The sequence below is a fragment of the Hylobates moloch genome, unplaced genomic scaffold, assembly GCF_009828535.3.
Source record: "Hylobates moloch isolate HMO894 unplaced genomic scaffold, HMol_V3 SCAFFOLD_36, whole genome shotgun sequence".
Classification (NCBI taxonomy): Eukaryota; Metazoa; Chordata; class Mammalia; order Primates; family Hylobatidae; genus Hylobates; species Hylobates moloch.
The window spans coordinates 1,803,468-1,820,082 of NW_026652311.1; the positions used below are offsets into that span (position 1 = coordinate 1,803,468).

At 34.9% G+C, this 16,615-nt stretch overlaps 1 protein-coding gene across 1 annotated transcript in view; it reads right to left on the minus strand.

Moving 5' to 3' along the window:
* Positions 1–2,663: 2,663 nt before the first annotated feature.
* Positions 2,664–16,615, minus strand: part of LOC116463437 (myeloid leukemia factor 1-like) — a 40,613-nt gene continuing 26,661 nt past the window's right edge. Inside the window, exons 2-7 of the mRNA XM_032146541.2 lie at positions 15,409–15,556; positions 11,048–11,131; positions 9,787–9,915; positions 7,846–8,005; positions 5,099–5,231; positions 2,664–2,931 (exon numbers count right to left, since the gene is read on the minus strand). Coding sequence (XP_032002432.1) covers positions 2,829–2,931; positions 5,099–5,231; positions 7,846–8,005; positions 9,787–9,915; positions 11,048–11,131; positions 15,409–15,556 — 757 coding nt within the window. The 3' untranslated portion in view covers positions 2,664–2,828. The remainder of the gene's footprint in view (positions 2,932–5,098; positions 5,232–7,845; positions 8,006–9,786; positions 9,916–11,047; positions 11,132–15,408; positions 15,557–16,615) is intronic.

The following is a 16,615-nucleotide window of genomic DNA, read 5'->3' on the forward strand; positions in this document are numbered from 1 at the left end:
TACAATGACCTTAGAAAATTTTAATTCTGATTATCTTCTTCCAATTTATACCTATTGTTCCTTATTTTAATTCTAGGATTAACATTTTCCAAAAGATTAGCCATTAATGTTTTATAAGTCTGGATTTTTTTTTTTTACAATTAGCAAATTACGTGGAAAGTAATTTCATAGATCTAAACACATTCACTTTTCAGACTGTTCTTTTTTTTTTTTTTTGAGATGGGAGTTTCGCTCGTCATCTGGGCTGGAGTGCAATGGCGCAATCTCCGCTCACTGCAACCTCTGCCTCTCGGGTTCAAGCGATTCTCATGCCTCAACCTCCCAAGTAGCTGGGATTACAGGTGCCCACCAACATGCCCAGCTAATTTTTGTATTTTTAGTAGAGATGGGGTTTCACCATGTTGGCCAGGCTGGTCTTGAACTCTTGAACTCAGACAATCTGCCTGACTCAGCCTCCTAAAGTGCTGGGATTACAGGCCTGAGCCACTGCGCCCAGCCTTCAGACTCTTTAAGTAGGCACAAGGTACATCACTTTAAAACACCCTGTAACAGAGCACAGTGAAAAGAGAAAATATAGTTCTTCCTGTAGAAGACTTCCAAGAATAAAAGCAAATGTCATTCTCATGAAATTAACAATAATGAATATACAGATGAAAAACAAGCTTCTATTTATTTTATTAAAAAACCTCATGAACTCACGTAAAATAATTCATTGGCTCATAAAAGGAGTGGAAATAAAATATTAATCTTAAAAATAAACCATCCTACCTAGTATGTGTATATAGGTTTTTTTTTTTTTTGAGATGGAGTCCCGCTCTGTTGCTCAGGCTGGACTGCAGAGATGTGACCTCGGCTCACTGCAACCTCTGCCTCCCAGGTTCCAGCAATTCTCCTGCCTCAGCCTCCTGAGTAGCTGGGATTATAGGTGCCCGCCACCACACTCGTCTAATTTTTGTATATTTAGTAGAGACAGGGTTTCGCCATGTTGGTCAGGCTGGTCTTGAACTGACCTCAAGCAATCCACCTGCCTCAGCCTCCCAAAGTGCTGGGATTACAGGCATGAGCCATTGCACCCGGCATGTATATAGTTTTAAATAGTTTCGATTTACAGACTAACAGTATTAAACACCCATCATAAGAAGCTGTTGCAAACAAATATTATTCTGGGGTATAGATATTGATAGTTACTTTTTTATGGTGCAAAGATAGAGTTGACTTTTAAGAAAGAAACAGAACTTTTCTCAGTAGTATCGTCTCAAATTCTGCCTCACCACAATCTCTAACTGCAATCTGATGTATAGGAATCATACTGTTAAACACATGATTTATTAAAGGGTGTTTTTATATTTGACTACAATGATTCAAGTTATCATCAGTGTAATGATTTAGGCAAAAGGAAAATAAAGTATGTACTCTATTAAGACTTTGCTCTATCAGGTTAATTTATATCAAGATGTTATTTAAAATTTGTGCCTTATGACAATTTCCCAATGTGTTATGGTATGTTAGGAGTATACTAAAGTATGCCTAAAAGGAAATTTTTAACTAATACATGATCAACTTCAACAATGAATTAACATATTTGCATTTTATTTTAATGACTAAAGGCATAAAACACAAACTAGTAAAATTAACAAAAATATTATATAAAAATTTAGAGAAGTATGAATATAGTCATATAATTTTACTTACGAAATTGAAAAGAAAAATACTTAGGATTATAGAGTGATAGCAATTTTTTGGGGCTTTTTTCCTTGATAGAAATATTAAACAACAAATATGAGTTAAGATTTTATATTCTTATAAACTTCAAACCTAATTTTTATAAAAACAGATTGATGCTTAAATTCTAGAATTAAAAAGCTAAAGCTGATTTTTAATGGTATAATTAAAACAGAAACAACTGAATTATTAAGATGTTGCTCAAAAACACCCATCAGCTGTCTAACAAATTTTGAGACAATGTATCATTCTGGTTTGGAGAATACCAAATGCATTTTTCTAACTGTCACAAAAAAGCTGAGGAGAGTTTCTCCAAGGACTCTCCAGCTTCAGAATGTTAACCTTGGACATAGATGAAGCTGTTTGTGGGAAAGGAGAGTAGAAATATGCCACATTAAGAAGTTAAAGAGAATGGTCAATATAATATCTGCTGAATATTAAGAATGTAATATAGAAAAGATTCATTCTATAAATAAATTATAACCAAAACAATCATGTACACTAGCAATTTAAAATATTTTTCTCTGAAAATGAACTATTTAATTATTCTTGCCCTTTTATCAAAATAATAACTATTTTCTCATAAAAGAGTACTAGTGTAGTTTTGCTTTATTATTTTTAAAGTTTTAAGCTAGCTGGCTTTACAACACATTATAAAATTAGAGATAAATTATTTAAACCTTTATTAATATCACCCTAGTACAGTGTTATAAAAACTGAGACTTTTTTAACATTATAATTTCTTATAACTAATAATAAGTGATAGAACTGCTCTGCAATCAATCTTGATAAATATAAAAGAATACCTAGCCAACACAAAAACTGGGGAAGCAAAATCAGCATATAAGCTTTAAAAAATTAGTATGTTTTAAAGAGTTTTATATTAAATAGACTTTCACAATTTACTCACATTGCTGCAAATCAAAATTTTATTCCTAAAAGAGGGACAATATAAAGCTAGGACCTTCATGAACACTCAGATATCAGAAGAAAGTTGCCAAGGACAGAACTGATTTAACAGCAAGAGATTGGTCTTATGCTTATTACCCAGCACCATTACTAACTGTTAAAACAACCAAAACTAAACAAATCAAATGCACGGCTATTTATTTTTTGTTGCTTTTCACAGATGAGCCTTTGATGTGGAGTTTGTCCCCCAAAACATTTGATCTTCCATGTTCAATGGCTGGACTTCGTTGAGGTTTCTCCCTGAGAAATATACATGTGAATATTAATATCATTTAAAAAATGGCCAATGGTTTATAAATCAATACAAACATGTTAAAAACCACTGTAATATAAGAAAAGTTTTATCTTAAAAATTCCTTAATAGCTTTGAAAAACAAGGCTGGCCAGGTGCAGTGGCTCATGCCTGTAATCCCAGCACTTTGGGAGGCTGAGGTGGGCAGATCACAAGGTCAAGAGATCGAGACCATCCTGGCCAACATGATGAAACCCCATCTCTACTAAAAATACAAAGATTAGCCTGGGCGTGGTGATGTGCGCCTGTAGTCCCAGCTACTCAGGAGGCTGAAGCAGGAGGATTGCCTGAACCTGGGAGGTGGAGGTTGCAGTGAGTTGAAATCGCGCCACTGCACTCCAGCCTGGCGACAGAGCCAGACTCTGTCCCCCCGCCCCAAAACAAAAAATAAAAAACAAACAACAACAACAAAAAAAAACAGGAAAACAAGGCAGACTATTTCAGTGAATTTAAGACAGCAACAGCTGTTTCCCTAGATAGATTTAACTGTTTATAGTTTAAACACTGTTTAATGTTAACAGTATGGTAGCCACTAACCACATTTATATTTGAATTAAAATAAAATAATTCAGTTCTTCAGTTGTACCAGCAATGTTTCAAATGTGAATCAACAGCCACATGTGGCTAGTGATTACTACACTGGACAGAATAGATATACAGCATTTTTGTCATTATCGAAGTCATTTCAGAAAATGCCATTGGACAGTGCCAGTTAAGAGAAAATGCCACTGTTAGGGCCAGAAATTTATAGGTCATCCATAAAGAGCAAGCCTTCTCTAAGTGCGACCTGGATTTCCTATTCAAACTTGGCACTGCCAGGTTTTTAATCAATACATTTTTCAAATGAGGCAAATATCTATAACGAATATGGGAGCAAGTTTTCAAGCAATTCAATAGAAAATACTAGGGCTCTAAATTCCTAAACAAGCATTTTAGAAGAAAAGATCCTAGCATATGAAATTCTGCATAAGGCTTCTGATTTACTTGATACCCACATGTCCACTGCTAGTTCTGTGAAGGCTTCCACCTTCTGCAGCAATTCTCCACTCTCTTATAGCTTAGAACAGATTTCTATTTAAGGTCTGGTGAGGCCTTTGAGTGTAACTTCACAGGAATTAGATATTATTATCCATTTACTCCCCTGAGAACCACATTAAACTGTAGCTCAAGAGTATGTACAAAACGTATTAAAAAAAACTCTATAATATTTATTTATTTTTGAGATGGAGTCTTGCTCTGTCACTCAGGCTGTAGTGCAGTGGTGTGATTTTGGCTCACCACAACCTCTGCCTCCCAGGTTCAAGCAATTCTCCTGCCTTAGCCTCCCAAGTAGCTGGGATTACAGGTGTGTGCTACCACACCTAGCTAATTTTTGTATTTTTAGTAGAGACGGGGTTTCACCATGTTGGCCAGGCTGGTGTCGAACTCCTGACCTCAAGTGATCCACCTGCCTCGGCCTCCGGAAGTGCTGGGATTACAGGTATGAGTCACCATGCTCAGAGAGAAATCTCTATAATCTTTAATATGTGGTTTCAGCAAACTTATTTTTCTCAGCTATTCTAAAAGGGAATTCTAAAAGAAGCTAATGTTCTTGCAAAATTCTTCCAAAATATCTAATACACATCGAATATGGTATTGCACGTACTGTTACATATTATACAAGTGTCTGAAATTTACTATTAAATGCTAAATTTTGATTTGTTAAGAAAGTTGTTAAGTCTTCCAAATAGAGCCCCTCTCCCCTTATCATATCTCTAGATATCTTTACCAGTGTGAAATGTATGACTATCTATATCCATATTAGAATCTGTTTTACAAGAATAACTACACTATAGGATATCAGTTTTCCTTAAGAGGATTTTGGTCTCTATCTTCTGAGACATAGTTTACTAGTGAATTACTAACCATAAAATCCTAAACTATTATTGATTTTTAGATATAAATTTAAATTTGTGTGGAATAATCAGCTTTAACATAAAATTATTACATCTTTCACAAAAGATACTGTGGATACGACTTGGATGATCATCAAAACTTTCTGATAACAGAAGTAAATTACATAATTTACTTCAAATTCTTCTTAAAAAACCAAACTATTTTAGAAACAACTTTTACCTTCTTTTAAGTTCTCGGGAGCCAGGATTCTCATGGCCAACACTTCTCATTCTAGTGTTTTCTAGATTGTGTCGTCCTGGTTTGTACTTCAAAACCTCACTTTGCCACTCCTCATCAAAAGCATGAGCATCACCTATGTTAAACAGAAAAATAACGAGAATAAGTATTAAGGTATCGACTGTCAGTAACTGCCTTGCTCCCACATATTTCAGTCTAGTCTGGTGTTTTCATTAGTGTAACCTCAATATAGAGGCAGGAAGCTGCTTCAAATATATGGGTCTTTGACAAAAGTAGTATTTCTTTTCCTGTCTGTTCCTCTCCTATTCCTACTGATGATCTAGTTATTGATGATCTATTTTTTCACCTGCCTGGATATTCTACCCAATGGACCAGCCGACCCAATTATATTAACTAACAGTTTTTCTTCCTGGGTCATCTCACAGTGAATATACTCTTCCTGTATAGTGTATACTTCTGTGGCTAGCACTTCTATTCACCTAACCATCTTTCTATGTAACTTGACCTCACAAGTTTCTGTTGTCAATTTCCTAAGACAGGTTACTCAGCTAGAATGTCAATTCATGTTGTTATGAAGTAATCTAACTTCCATAATAGCAACAATAGAGATATGATAGTACTTCTTTAAGACTGCTTTAAAATATTATGTTCCTTCACTAAATTTTTCATCAAAATGTTGATTATTGTGAAATACTCAGTATATATATAAATGTGATAACATTACAGAGGTTACAAATAAACACAGGTCACAATATCGTGGCTTCTATCTTATTGCCTAAGAATAATTTTATCAAACCCCAGCCAGGTGTGGTGGCTCACGCCTGTAATCCCAGCACTCTGGGAGGCTGAGGTGGGTGGATCACAAGGTCAGGAGATCAAGATCATCCTGGCTAACATGGTGAAACCCTGTCTCTACTAAAAATACAAAAAATTAGCTGGGCATGGTGGTGGGCACCTGTAGTCCCAGCTACTCGGGAGGCTGAGGCAGGAGAATGGCGTGAACCCGGGAGGCGGAGCTTGCAGTGGGGTGAGATCACGCCACTGCACCACTGCACTCCAGCCTGGACAACACAGCGAGACTCCGTCTCAAAGAAAAAAAAAAAAAAAAAAGAATAATTTTATCAAACCCCAATGTTAATAGAATTTCTTTCTCCCCTCCACTCAAAACGGAGTCTTGCTCTTTTGCCCAGGCTGGAGTGCAGTGTGTGATCTTGGCTCAATGCAACCTCTGCCTCCCGGGTTCAAGAGATTCTCCTGCCTCAGCCTCCCAAGTAGCTGGGATTACAGGTGCGGGCCACCATGCCCAGCTGATTTTTGTATTTTTATTTATTTTATTTATTTATTTTTTTGAGACAGAGTCTCACTCTGTCGCCCAGGCTGGAGTGCAATGGCTCAATCTCGGCTCACTGGAACCTCTGCCTCCTGGGTTCAAGCGATTCTCCTGCCTCAGCCCTGTGAGTAGCTGGGATTATAGGCACGAGTGCCACCATGCCCAGCTAATTCTTCTATTTTCAGTAGAGACGGGGTTTCACCATGTTGGTCAGGCTGGTCTTGAACTCCTGACCTCGTGATCCGCCCGCCTCAGCCTCCCAAAGTGCCAGGATTACAGGCGTGAGTCACTGTGCCTGGCCCTGATTTTTGTATTTTTAGTAGAGATGGGGTTTTACCATGTTGGCCAGGCTGGTGGCCTCATGATCTACCTGCCTTGGCCTCTCAAAGTGCTGGGATTACAGGCATCAGCCACCGTGCCCGGCCAGAATTTCTTTTTTAATACAACAATTTAAAATTTAAACATTTTATTATGGAAAAACATTATTCAAAATACTTTCTGAAACTAGGAGATGAATCCAACTAAATTTTAATATAATTTCATTATTGAATTAATACAATTAAATATAAAAGCTTAATATTGATTTAAAAATTAATAAAAATAATTTAAATTTAATTATTAAATTTGTTAATAAATTGTAATATAATTAAAAACTACAGGGAGAAGAGTTAGGACACTAGAAGGATGTAAATGCATTGAAGAATAAATATAAAATCTAGAAAAAGAAAAGATTTACTTGAGAGAGAGAGACATACATGTAATCTAACATATAACAGAAATTAAAATCTTATCTATACAAAAGCCTAAGTACTGAACAGTACAGAATGATTTAAGTAAAAATTATGGCTTATTTACAATAAAACTTTAAGGTAACCACTTAAAATGTTTTTGAAAAACAGCATCATAAGTAACTTTACAATTATAATGGTAAATTAAAATAAGCACAATATAAACTATATAAAAGTAAAATAATAATTTGAGAAAAAAGTATGTTTATATATATAAAATGATTAGGAAGAAATACATTAAAATATTACTAGCATTTTGAGTTTGGATTATGGATGATTTTTGTCTTTATACTTTTCAAATGTACTTTCTTGATAATCAGAAAAAATATTTAAAGATGCATTTTGCCTAATGATAATATTACTAAATAACAATTCAAAAGATTCCACTTTCCAAGGATAAAATAAAGTAATATCCCATACTGCCAAAAATCACTATAAAAAAGAGCTCTCCTATGAAAGGATGAAACCACAATCCTATTACTTTGATGAGGTATTCTCTACACGTATTATTCAAAAACTACATCTTATGACATGTTTCTAAAAAAAAATGTCAAGTACATCTGTTATTTTAACTTTATGAGAAAGAATACTATCTTTTTGTGATAACTTACTTTCATTCATATTGATGAACTCCTGGTTGACCTCTTCATCTCCAGTCTTTTTATTCTTTGACTTTTTAATGACATGAGCTCGGTCATGGATATGATGACCAATAGCCATTTTTTCTAGTCCACTGTCAGAATCTCTCATTGCTTTCCTGGTTTCCTTTATCTGTAAAAATAAATAAATATTATTTAAACATATATAGAATGTATATCTCAGGGCCAGCTTACCTACAGAGATATGGCCATAGATCTACTGCTCTAAAAATAATGTGTACTCAGTTCCACTATTAACTTGTGGTAAAACTGTGGTAATAAGTCTGGTATTTCCTGAACTCCTTAAAATGAAAATGTCTAGAACAAACAGAACCCATACAATTTAACCTTTTTCCAAATTTTAATCAAATATTAAAACAAAAGTAGCAATTATAGTTTAATGCCTTCAAGACTGTCTTAGATAATGTAATGAAGGAAGTTAATGGTGGGATTCCTACAAGTAAGGGAAACTAGTTATTCATCAGTCATGTTGATTGGCTTGAATCTCATGATTCCTGCCTATCAACTCTATGGAAGTATTATTAGAATATTTCTGATAGCTACTAACATGATTTACTGTGGGACATCTACCATTATATTCTGTTTACATTTAAGATTGTCACTTTTAGAAAGTTAAAATTAAAATGTCTGAGATTAATTAGCAGAACTATGGCAAGAGCATCATTAAAAGGTTCATCTTTATATGTAAGAACTAAAAAATGTACTACTTCACACTCATTAGATTGGTAAACCTAAATTTTTACTGTAAGTACTAACAAGGAAGTAGAGAAATGGAAACTCACAAGCCACAGTTTTGGAAGCCAACAGTTTCAATCACTGGGATAGTAGCTTGGAAATGCTAGGTAAAGAGGAAAGTACACATACCCTACAACTCAGCAATACCACTCCTAGACTCTTTGTATAAGGAGCCATGTATAAAGATTAGTGAAAGATTAGACTCACCTACATATCTATCGACAGAAAATGATTTAAAAATCATGGTACATTCATACTTTGGATATTACATAGAAGTTAAAGAAACCAGGGCCATATGTATCAACTTGAATAAATCTCAGAAGCGTATTAATCATAATATATTCATATTTTGGATACTACATAGAAGTTAAACCAGGGCCACATGTATCAAGTTGAATAAATCTCAGAAGCATATTACTCAGCAAAGACAAGTTGCAGAGGACACATGCAATATGATACCCTTTATGTAATGTTGGGAAATCTGGAAAATAATCCATTTTTTTAATGATAGAAAAGTTAAGTAATAAAATTGTAAAAACATGTGTGAAAAAAACTCCAGATACAGGAAAATGGTAATCTCTGAGAAGGGGAGAAAGGGAAAACAGATCTCAGAGGAATGTATTAGAAGGTTTAACTGCCTCTGTACATTTTTGCTTAAAAAGAAAACAAAGCAAGAGACAACTTGAAGCAAATAGAGAAAAATGTTATGATATGACTAAACTGGGTGGCAGGAATATGGGCACTTATGTTATTCTGTATATCCTTTCTGTACACTTGAAATATTTCATGAGTTAAAACATTAATTCGCTTCAAATGTAAACTTAAAAATAGACATCAATTTCATGAAACAAAGGCTTATTTTCATGTTTTGTTTACCTTGTCAACATGTAAAGGTAATAAACATCCATAGATATTTACATGAAAAAAGGCACCCTCACGGGGGATGGGGGGGCTACAAAAAATTGCCACAAACTAAGTAAATACAGTTGAGCTTTAATGGTTTCCACAGTGAGGACTACCTTACCCCCAACCCCCACACCTCCCTCCTGTCCCCCTGCCATCTTGTACCAGATTAAATTTTAATAGTTAAAATTTGATCTAGACAGTCTATCATCCCCTAACTTTATAAAACTGTAGGAATGCTTATAGAAAACTTACTCCTCCTGGAGCTCGACGAGTTTGAGATGAGGCCTGAAAAACCTTTGGCGGTTCATCTCCTCTTTTAGAATAAGTCATAACTGAGGAAGAACAAAATGAATGTCGATTTGGATCCACTGAAAGTTGACCCTACAGGTAAACAAATTGTAAATTCAGTTGAGTCAAATATAAATAATTATTGCCAGAGAGTTCAAATAAGTAACAACACTAACTGTAAGTTCTACTAAGGATACTAAACTACCAATATGGTGTAGTCAAAGGCACACCCAGGTTCTCAAGTGAGAAGTTACTTGAAAAATTACCTCCACCCAAAAAAAGTCACCCCTAGAGGGTCCTAACGGTCGTCCATTTTAGGTACCATTATCCCACTCTCGTTACAAAGACTAATAGTGACTCACTCAGAGATCCTTAAGTCTTTGGGTGCTCGTGGCTTAGATTTCAATAAAGATGCTATGCCCCCAAACCTGTGATACTTCTATAGTCAGTGGTTGACCCTTGTGCGTAATCTTGCCAACATCAAGCCAATCAATTAGTTATACATCAAGTTTCATACCTCCTCCTGTAGGTACCAGATTGCTACATTACTAAAACCAATAATGCCCTAGATTATTTGGGCATTCTGAAATGATCCATAGAATTCAAACTGGATGACTAGAATGTTATGGGTCTTCTTCAGATCAAATCAACTGACTGGTTTTGATGTTAATATAGAGAGTATTATTATAGTACTAGTTTATTTGGACTATTAGGGATCTATACTTAAACATCATTCCTAAAATTTCTGTTTTCAGAGTTGTTTATAAAACCCTAAAACTCTTTAGATGTTACAAATCCTTTTAAGTAGACAGGTTATTAATAATAAAATTATGCAAATTCATATAAAATGTTCATTTACAATAGTGACTTTCAATAGAATCAATGTTTTTGAGGTTAATTTTTTCCAATTTTTTAAAAATTTTGAAAGTTAACATTATTTTTCAAACTTGGAGGTTATGAACTCAATTTAGTGGGTTGTAACCAGGATTTTTAAAACATGAAATAGACTAGAAAATAACTGTATATACTGTAAATAGTATAGTCATTTTTTCATGAAACTTTTGCTTCAAATATATTTATAAAGTATACAAATATTGCTTATTGGGTTAATCATGTAAGGTATCTTTTTTAACCACTATGTTTAAAAAAGTGTTTGAAAGCCACTATGAAATAGAATATACCAAAGTATACACAATGTTCTCAATGCTTTGTTTTTAGTACTTACAAAGTTTCTTTCTAATTTCTGCATATACTTTCTCATATTTGACACCATTTGGTCCACTGTCTGGAAAGAGCTGACATCTGTATGCTACAGAATATCAGGAAGTATGTTATTAACTATAGGTAACAACACAAAAGATGCAAATACATCTTCCAAAACAGCTAAAACATTTTTTTTCCAATTCATTTAGTGAAATCTCATGCAGTAATCAACCAGACAAAGATAACTTAAAGAGGATATAGTAACAGTGATTAGTTAAAGAGAAAATTGAAGCATACATAAAATCCCAAAGAGCCAACATACAAATAATTAGAGAATTGTACATTATAAATACATATATGTGCATGTATATATAAAAACACATATACATCTAATCACTCATTACTCACTTTTTCAAAACATAATTTGGTGTATGTTAAATACTAAGTGATATATTCTCTAGCATATGATAGTTTCCATAATTTTCCTTATCTCTCAATACTCCACCATGCAAATAACTAAATTTGGGTATAAGATGCCAGTGTCACCTCCAGCAGTACCATATGGCTGACAGAAGTTGCCCCTCGAGTAAGTAGCCAGGCTTCCTCTCATCATAGTAGGATCCGGGTGACAGAAATCAATTCACCTTACTAATAGGCCTTCAATTTGCTGCCTACTGAAGGGTCAGTAGGCTATATCCTTGAAGCATGAGGTATGTGTCTACAGAAAAACAGTTAAGAATTCCTCTAAACAGTAGTTTCTCAACCAAGATTGATTTTGACTCTCAGTGGACATTGGCAATAACTATACTCATTTTTGGCTGTCACAGATGAGGAGAGCATATAACATCTAGTGGGTGGAGGTCAGGGATGCAGCTTAACATCCTACAACGGATAGGACAGTCTCCCAGAACAAAGAATTTTACCCAGCCCAAAATGACAGTAGGGCTGAGGTTGAAAAACTTTGCTCTAGGAAAATCTACCACTGATTTTAGGTTTTAAAATCTACCACTAATTTTAGGTTTTATCACTGGAAGACTCACCAGAAAATAAGAGTCAGGTACACATTCCAATGTGTTAGCCAGTAAATCATCTGTTATAAAACAGAATGAGTTGCTTGGTTTAATGAACTTCTCTGTTCAACCAAGCAGAGCTCTGAATCCTCTAAGTTCTGTTTGTGTCTCTGCGTTCTACTGCTATTGGATTTTTACAGATATTAATAATGCAAAACAGGTGGGAAAACCAAATTCCTCCTTAGAACCTGCACTTAATATTGTATGGAACAACAAAGGCACATTTAGGAAATACTAATATATATTTGGATAAAAAAGGACTGCAGTAGAATTAATTCTGCATTTCAGAGAGGCAAACACAATTCAGGGAATATTCTGAATATTTGCTTTAACACTAGATTGAGAATCCGTTCTTATTTCATGAGACATGGAAGGGTTAACCCAAAGAAGGATAAAAAGAGAGAGAGGAAAAGATTAGACATTTGGGTATTTCTGCCCCCTTTTCAATTCATGTTCAAATCAACCATCAAAAGATGTATCTGCACTTGCTCTGGGGTGACCCAACACACTGGAGTGACAAAAAGTTGGGGTACAAAATGTAGTTGAGACTTCAGTGGGCCCTTAAGGCCTTCAAAAATTTTGTACACATTCTCCTCTTTCTTCCTTAAATGTTTCCTCCTGACTTTAAACCTAGTTAGTTCCTTCTCATGATTCAAGTATCACCACCTGAGAAAGGCCACTGCTGGTCACCTGTCTAATCCCTCCTTCACTTCCCCCCATCTCTGTATCATTACCCTGTTTCATCTCCTTCAGGGTACTGTGACTATCTGAAATTATTTTGTTGTTTATTGTCTGTCTTCCCACTTTATAAAAATAATCTCTCTGAGGGCAGGGTGATTTTGTCTATTTACTACAATATCCCCAATACATATATAATAATTCCTGGCACTTAAGAGGGTTTAATAAATATTTGTGGAATGAATGAATGAATAAATTATCTCTAGCTCAGCTCAAATCCATATATCCAACAGTTTACCAGATAAATCTACCTGGAAAACCCACAGATGCCTCAAATGCCAAATATCCAAAACTAAAATGATTGTTTTGACCACCTCACTCTTGTATCTGTACTGAATCAATGCCTTATCTCAGTGGCATTCCCATCTACCTTATTCTTCATGCCAGAAAAATGGGTGTGATACTTCCCTTCTCCCTCTCTACTGCTCCTTCAACCCTATCAATCACCAAGTTCCATCCATTCGCCCTTTTAACTCTCTCTCAAATGAGGTAATTCATTTTTATCACCACAGACATTACCTAGTAGAAGTAAGCCATCACTAATACTTTACCAAGAATGCTTCAACAGCCTTCTGGCTTCCCTGCGTCCACTATGGTCTCTTCTAATCTTTCAAGAATCTGACTCTATTACCACTTTGACGTAAGTCATCACTGCTTCCTCTGCTCTTAAGATAATGTTTACTCTCCTTACTATGGCCTAAAGAAGTCTCTGGTTACCTCTTCTTCCTCATCAATATCTACTGTTCAACTCATACTCTAGGGCTAAGTGATACTAAACATGTTTTAGCTCCCTAGCCTCCAGGTCTTTGCACATGCTGTTCCCTCTCTGTTGAACAGTATTCCTTTCCCCTCCCTCCTTTTCTGGCTAACTTCTATTAATTCTTAAAGTTCAAGAAATCCACTTGGATTGACCCACCCCACCTCAAAAGGTGCTTTTTTCCATCTGTGCTCCCATAGCATGCTGAACTTCCTGATCATTTTACTCATAACTCTGTGTTATAACTGCTTTTTTTTGTCATTTGTCTTACTAAATACTCTGGTCAGGAGGGACAAATGTTACACCTGTATGCCAAACTTCAAGGAAACAAATGTTTCAATTGCAGCACAAAATAATTAAAAAAAAATCCTTTTTATGAGACTGTAGATACAAATGTTCCAAATTCATGTTATTTTCTGCTACTCCCCAGAATGCTTTTAGTGTGTTGGAAGCTAGCATCACAGACACAGCACAAAAACCCTAAGAAACAGGTGGTAGAAACGCTGGTTGCAGAGTGGCCATTCTTAAGAACAGACAAGAAAAAGCTGCATGGGCAAGGTGGCAACAAAATCCTAGAGAAAGCAGTCAATCTGTGCTTTTCCAAACGTTGTGCTTATCTATCTACAGTTTAGTACTTTTTTAAAAACCTTTTGGAAAGTAATCATAAGCATGTGGAAGTCCCCAACTTTCAAACACAACTATGAGGATCCCTTTTGTAAAGCAAGCAAATATTCATTCAATAAAATCTACTTTTTATTTTTGAAGATGAATTTTATATATATTGAAATGACTTACTTCAGGAAACATGTGCCTAAACTTTCTAAGGTAAGTTTGATACTTGAAACAGAGGTTTTCAGTACAAATATTAAAAAGCCATTATGAAAGTAGGGCTGCGTGCCAATTTAGTCAGCTTCAGTTAATGAAAAATAAATATTTGTCAGAAAATATTGCTAAAATGATTTGTGTCTTAAGATACGAACCATACTACCAAAATCGCCAAAAGGCACAAGAGAACAACTCGTTGCCTGGAAAAATAATATCCAATTCGTTTGATTATGACATTTATTATAGAGAAGTTTCTCAATTTACCAATTAAATGTTTACTGAGTTTCAAATATCTACATTTCAATTGTTGAGATTCATCTTTATAGAAACTCCTGAGGGCTTGTTATCTTAGAACTATCATTCCTGAGGCTGAAAAAGCAAAAGAAATAAAAGAGGCAAAAAAGAAAATGGTTACGATATATAAATATCCTTTTTTTTTTTAATTTTTAGTTGAGTATGTTTGTAACCTCTAGCTTTGCTCTAAAGCAAGACATATGAAAATATATTTCAGTTGTAAAGCTTTTGAGATACAATTAAAGGTTAATCTAAGCTTTGAAGGTTCATAGGTAACCATATAGAAGATTAGTGTTTCCTGGTCCAATAAAGACAATCCTTTGTAGCTTTTGATACTATTTTCAAGTATTAAAACAATGAGTATGGGAGAGAAAGGATATTTCCTTGCCTGTTCTAATTTCAGATATCAGAGGAAGTTATAAGGTGAGAAATGTATACATAAATATAAAAAATAATGGTTTAAGTTTTGCTTCTAATATATGCTTCTATGGACCCAAAAGTTTTGGTAGCATAGTGGAATTCCATATAGCTGACAAGTCACTTCAGGATTTACCTTTCCAAAGGTCCCCCCTTTTATATTATAGTGATTTCTAGAACAAGAATATTAGTCATATCCTATCATTATAGATATATACTTCTGTAATACTTTTCTTCAAATTCCTACAGGGCCTTCTCACTGTCTTAAAAAAAAGAACTTACAGTCAAAGAATCTTCACCATCATTATGTCCTCTACGATTATGAGCTCTCCCTCTACCATCAGAGATACTGAGCAAGTCTCTTCCGAAGGGTTCAGAAAAACTTCTCATCATCTGTTGCATATTTTCTCGGTGTGCAAGAAAGGACTCACTGTTGAAAATATACATAATCATGGAAGATTCAGTGTTGGAGTTTAAATAGTAAGTAGGCAGCTAAATACTACAAAGAATTATTTTGGGCTAATATGTTTGTTAGATAAAATAAGAGTCGAAGAGAATTCTACTTTATTCACCAATAGAATAGAATTATCTCATAAAGATCCATTATTAGATGGTTCCCTACTTAACAATGGTTTAAGTTAAGGTTTTTTGACTTTACTGTGGTATGAAAGCACTACACATTCAGGAGAAATAGTACTTCAATGATCCATACAGCCATGCTGGTTTTCACTTTCAGTATAGTATTCAATGAAGTACATGGGACATTCAACACTTTAAAATAAAGTAGGCTTTATGTTAGATGATGTTGCCCAACTGTAAACTAATGTGTATGTTCTGATGATACTCAGTAGGTTAAGTGTATTAAATGCATTTTGATGTAAAATATTTTCAATTTGCGATGGGTTCATTGGAATGTAATCTTATCGTTGAGAAGCATCTGTAGTTATAAATAAAATTAATGAAAACCTGTTACTGTTATCTAATATAATTCATTTAATGCATAATAAAAACCACACCTTTATTTCTCCCATATTGCATAAAAATATCAACACTATAATCTGATGTTTACCCTTTGATCACAAGTCTCATTAAATAACCTAAATTTTTTTTTTTACCTTACCACAATGGTTTCCCAACTTTGTTCCAGTTGGACAGTTACTGACCCACTAATCAATTCCTTATTCCTCATTCTAGAACTTAAGGTACACCATGAATGGAGCTCACTTTACCAAGGCAATCTTATGCTTTCCTGCAGCCCAGTGGAACTCCCTCTCCAACAGTCTGGCCTCCTTTCAGATTCTCCACTTCAGTTACATTCTTCTTAGGTCACCCTTCCCCCTTCTAATTCCAATCCTCTGATGTCATCATAAAGAAGCTAGAAAGTTTTTAAAAAAATTTTCTTGGCCAGGCGTGGTGCCTCGTGCCTGTAATCCCCACACTTTGGGAGGCTGAGTCAGATGGATTGCTTGAGGTCAGGAGTTCAAGACCA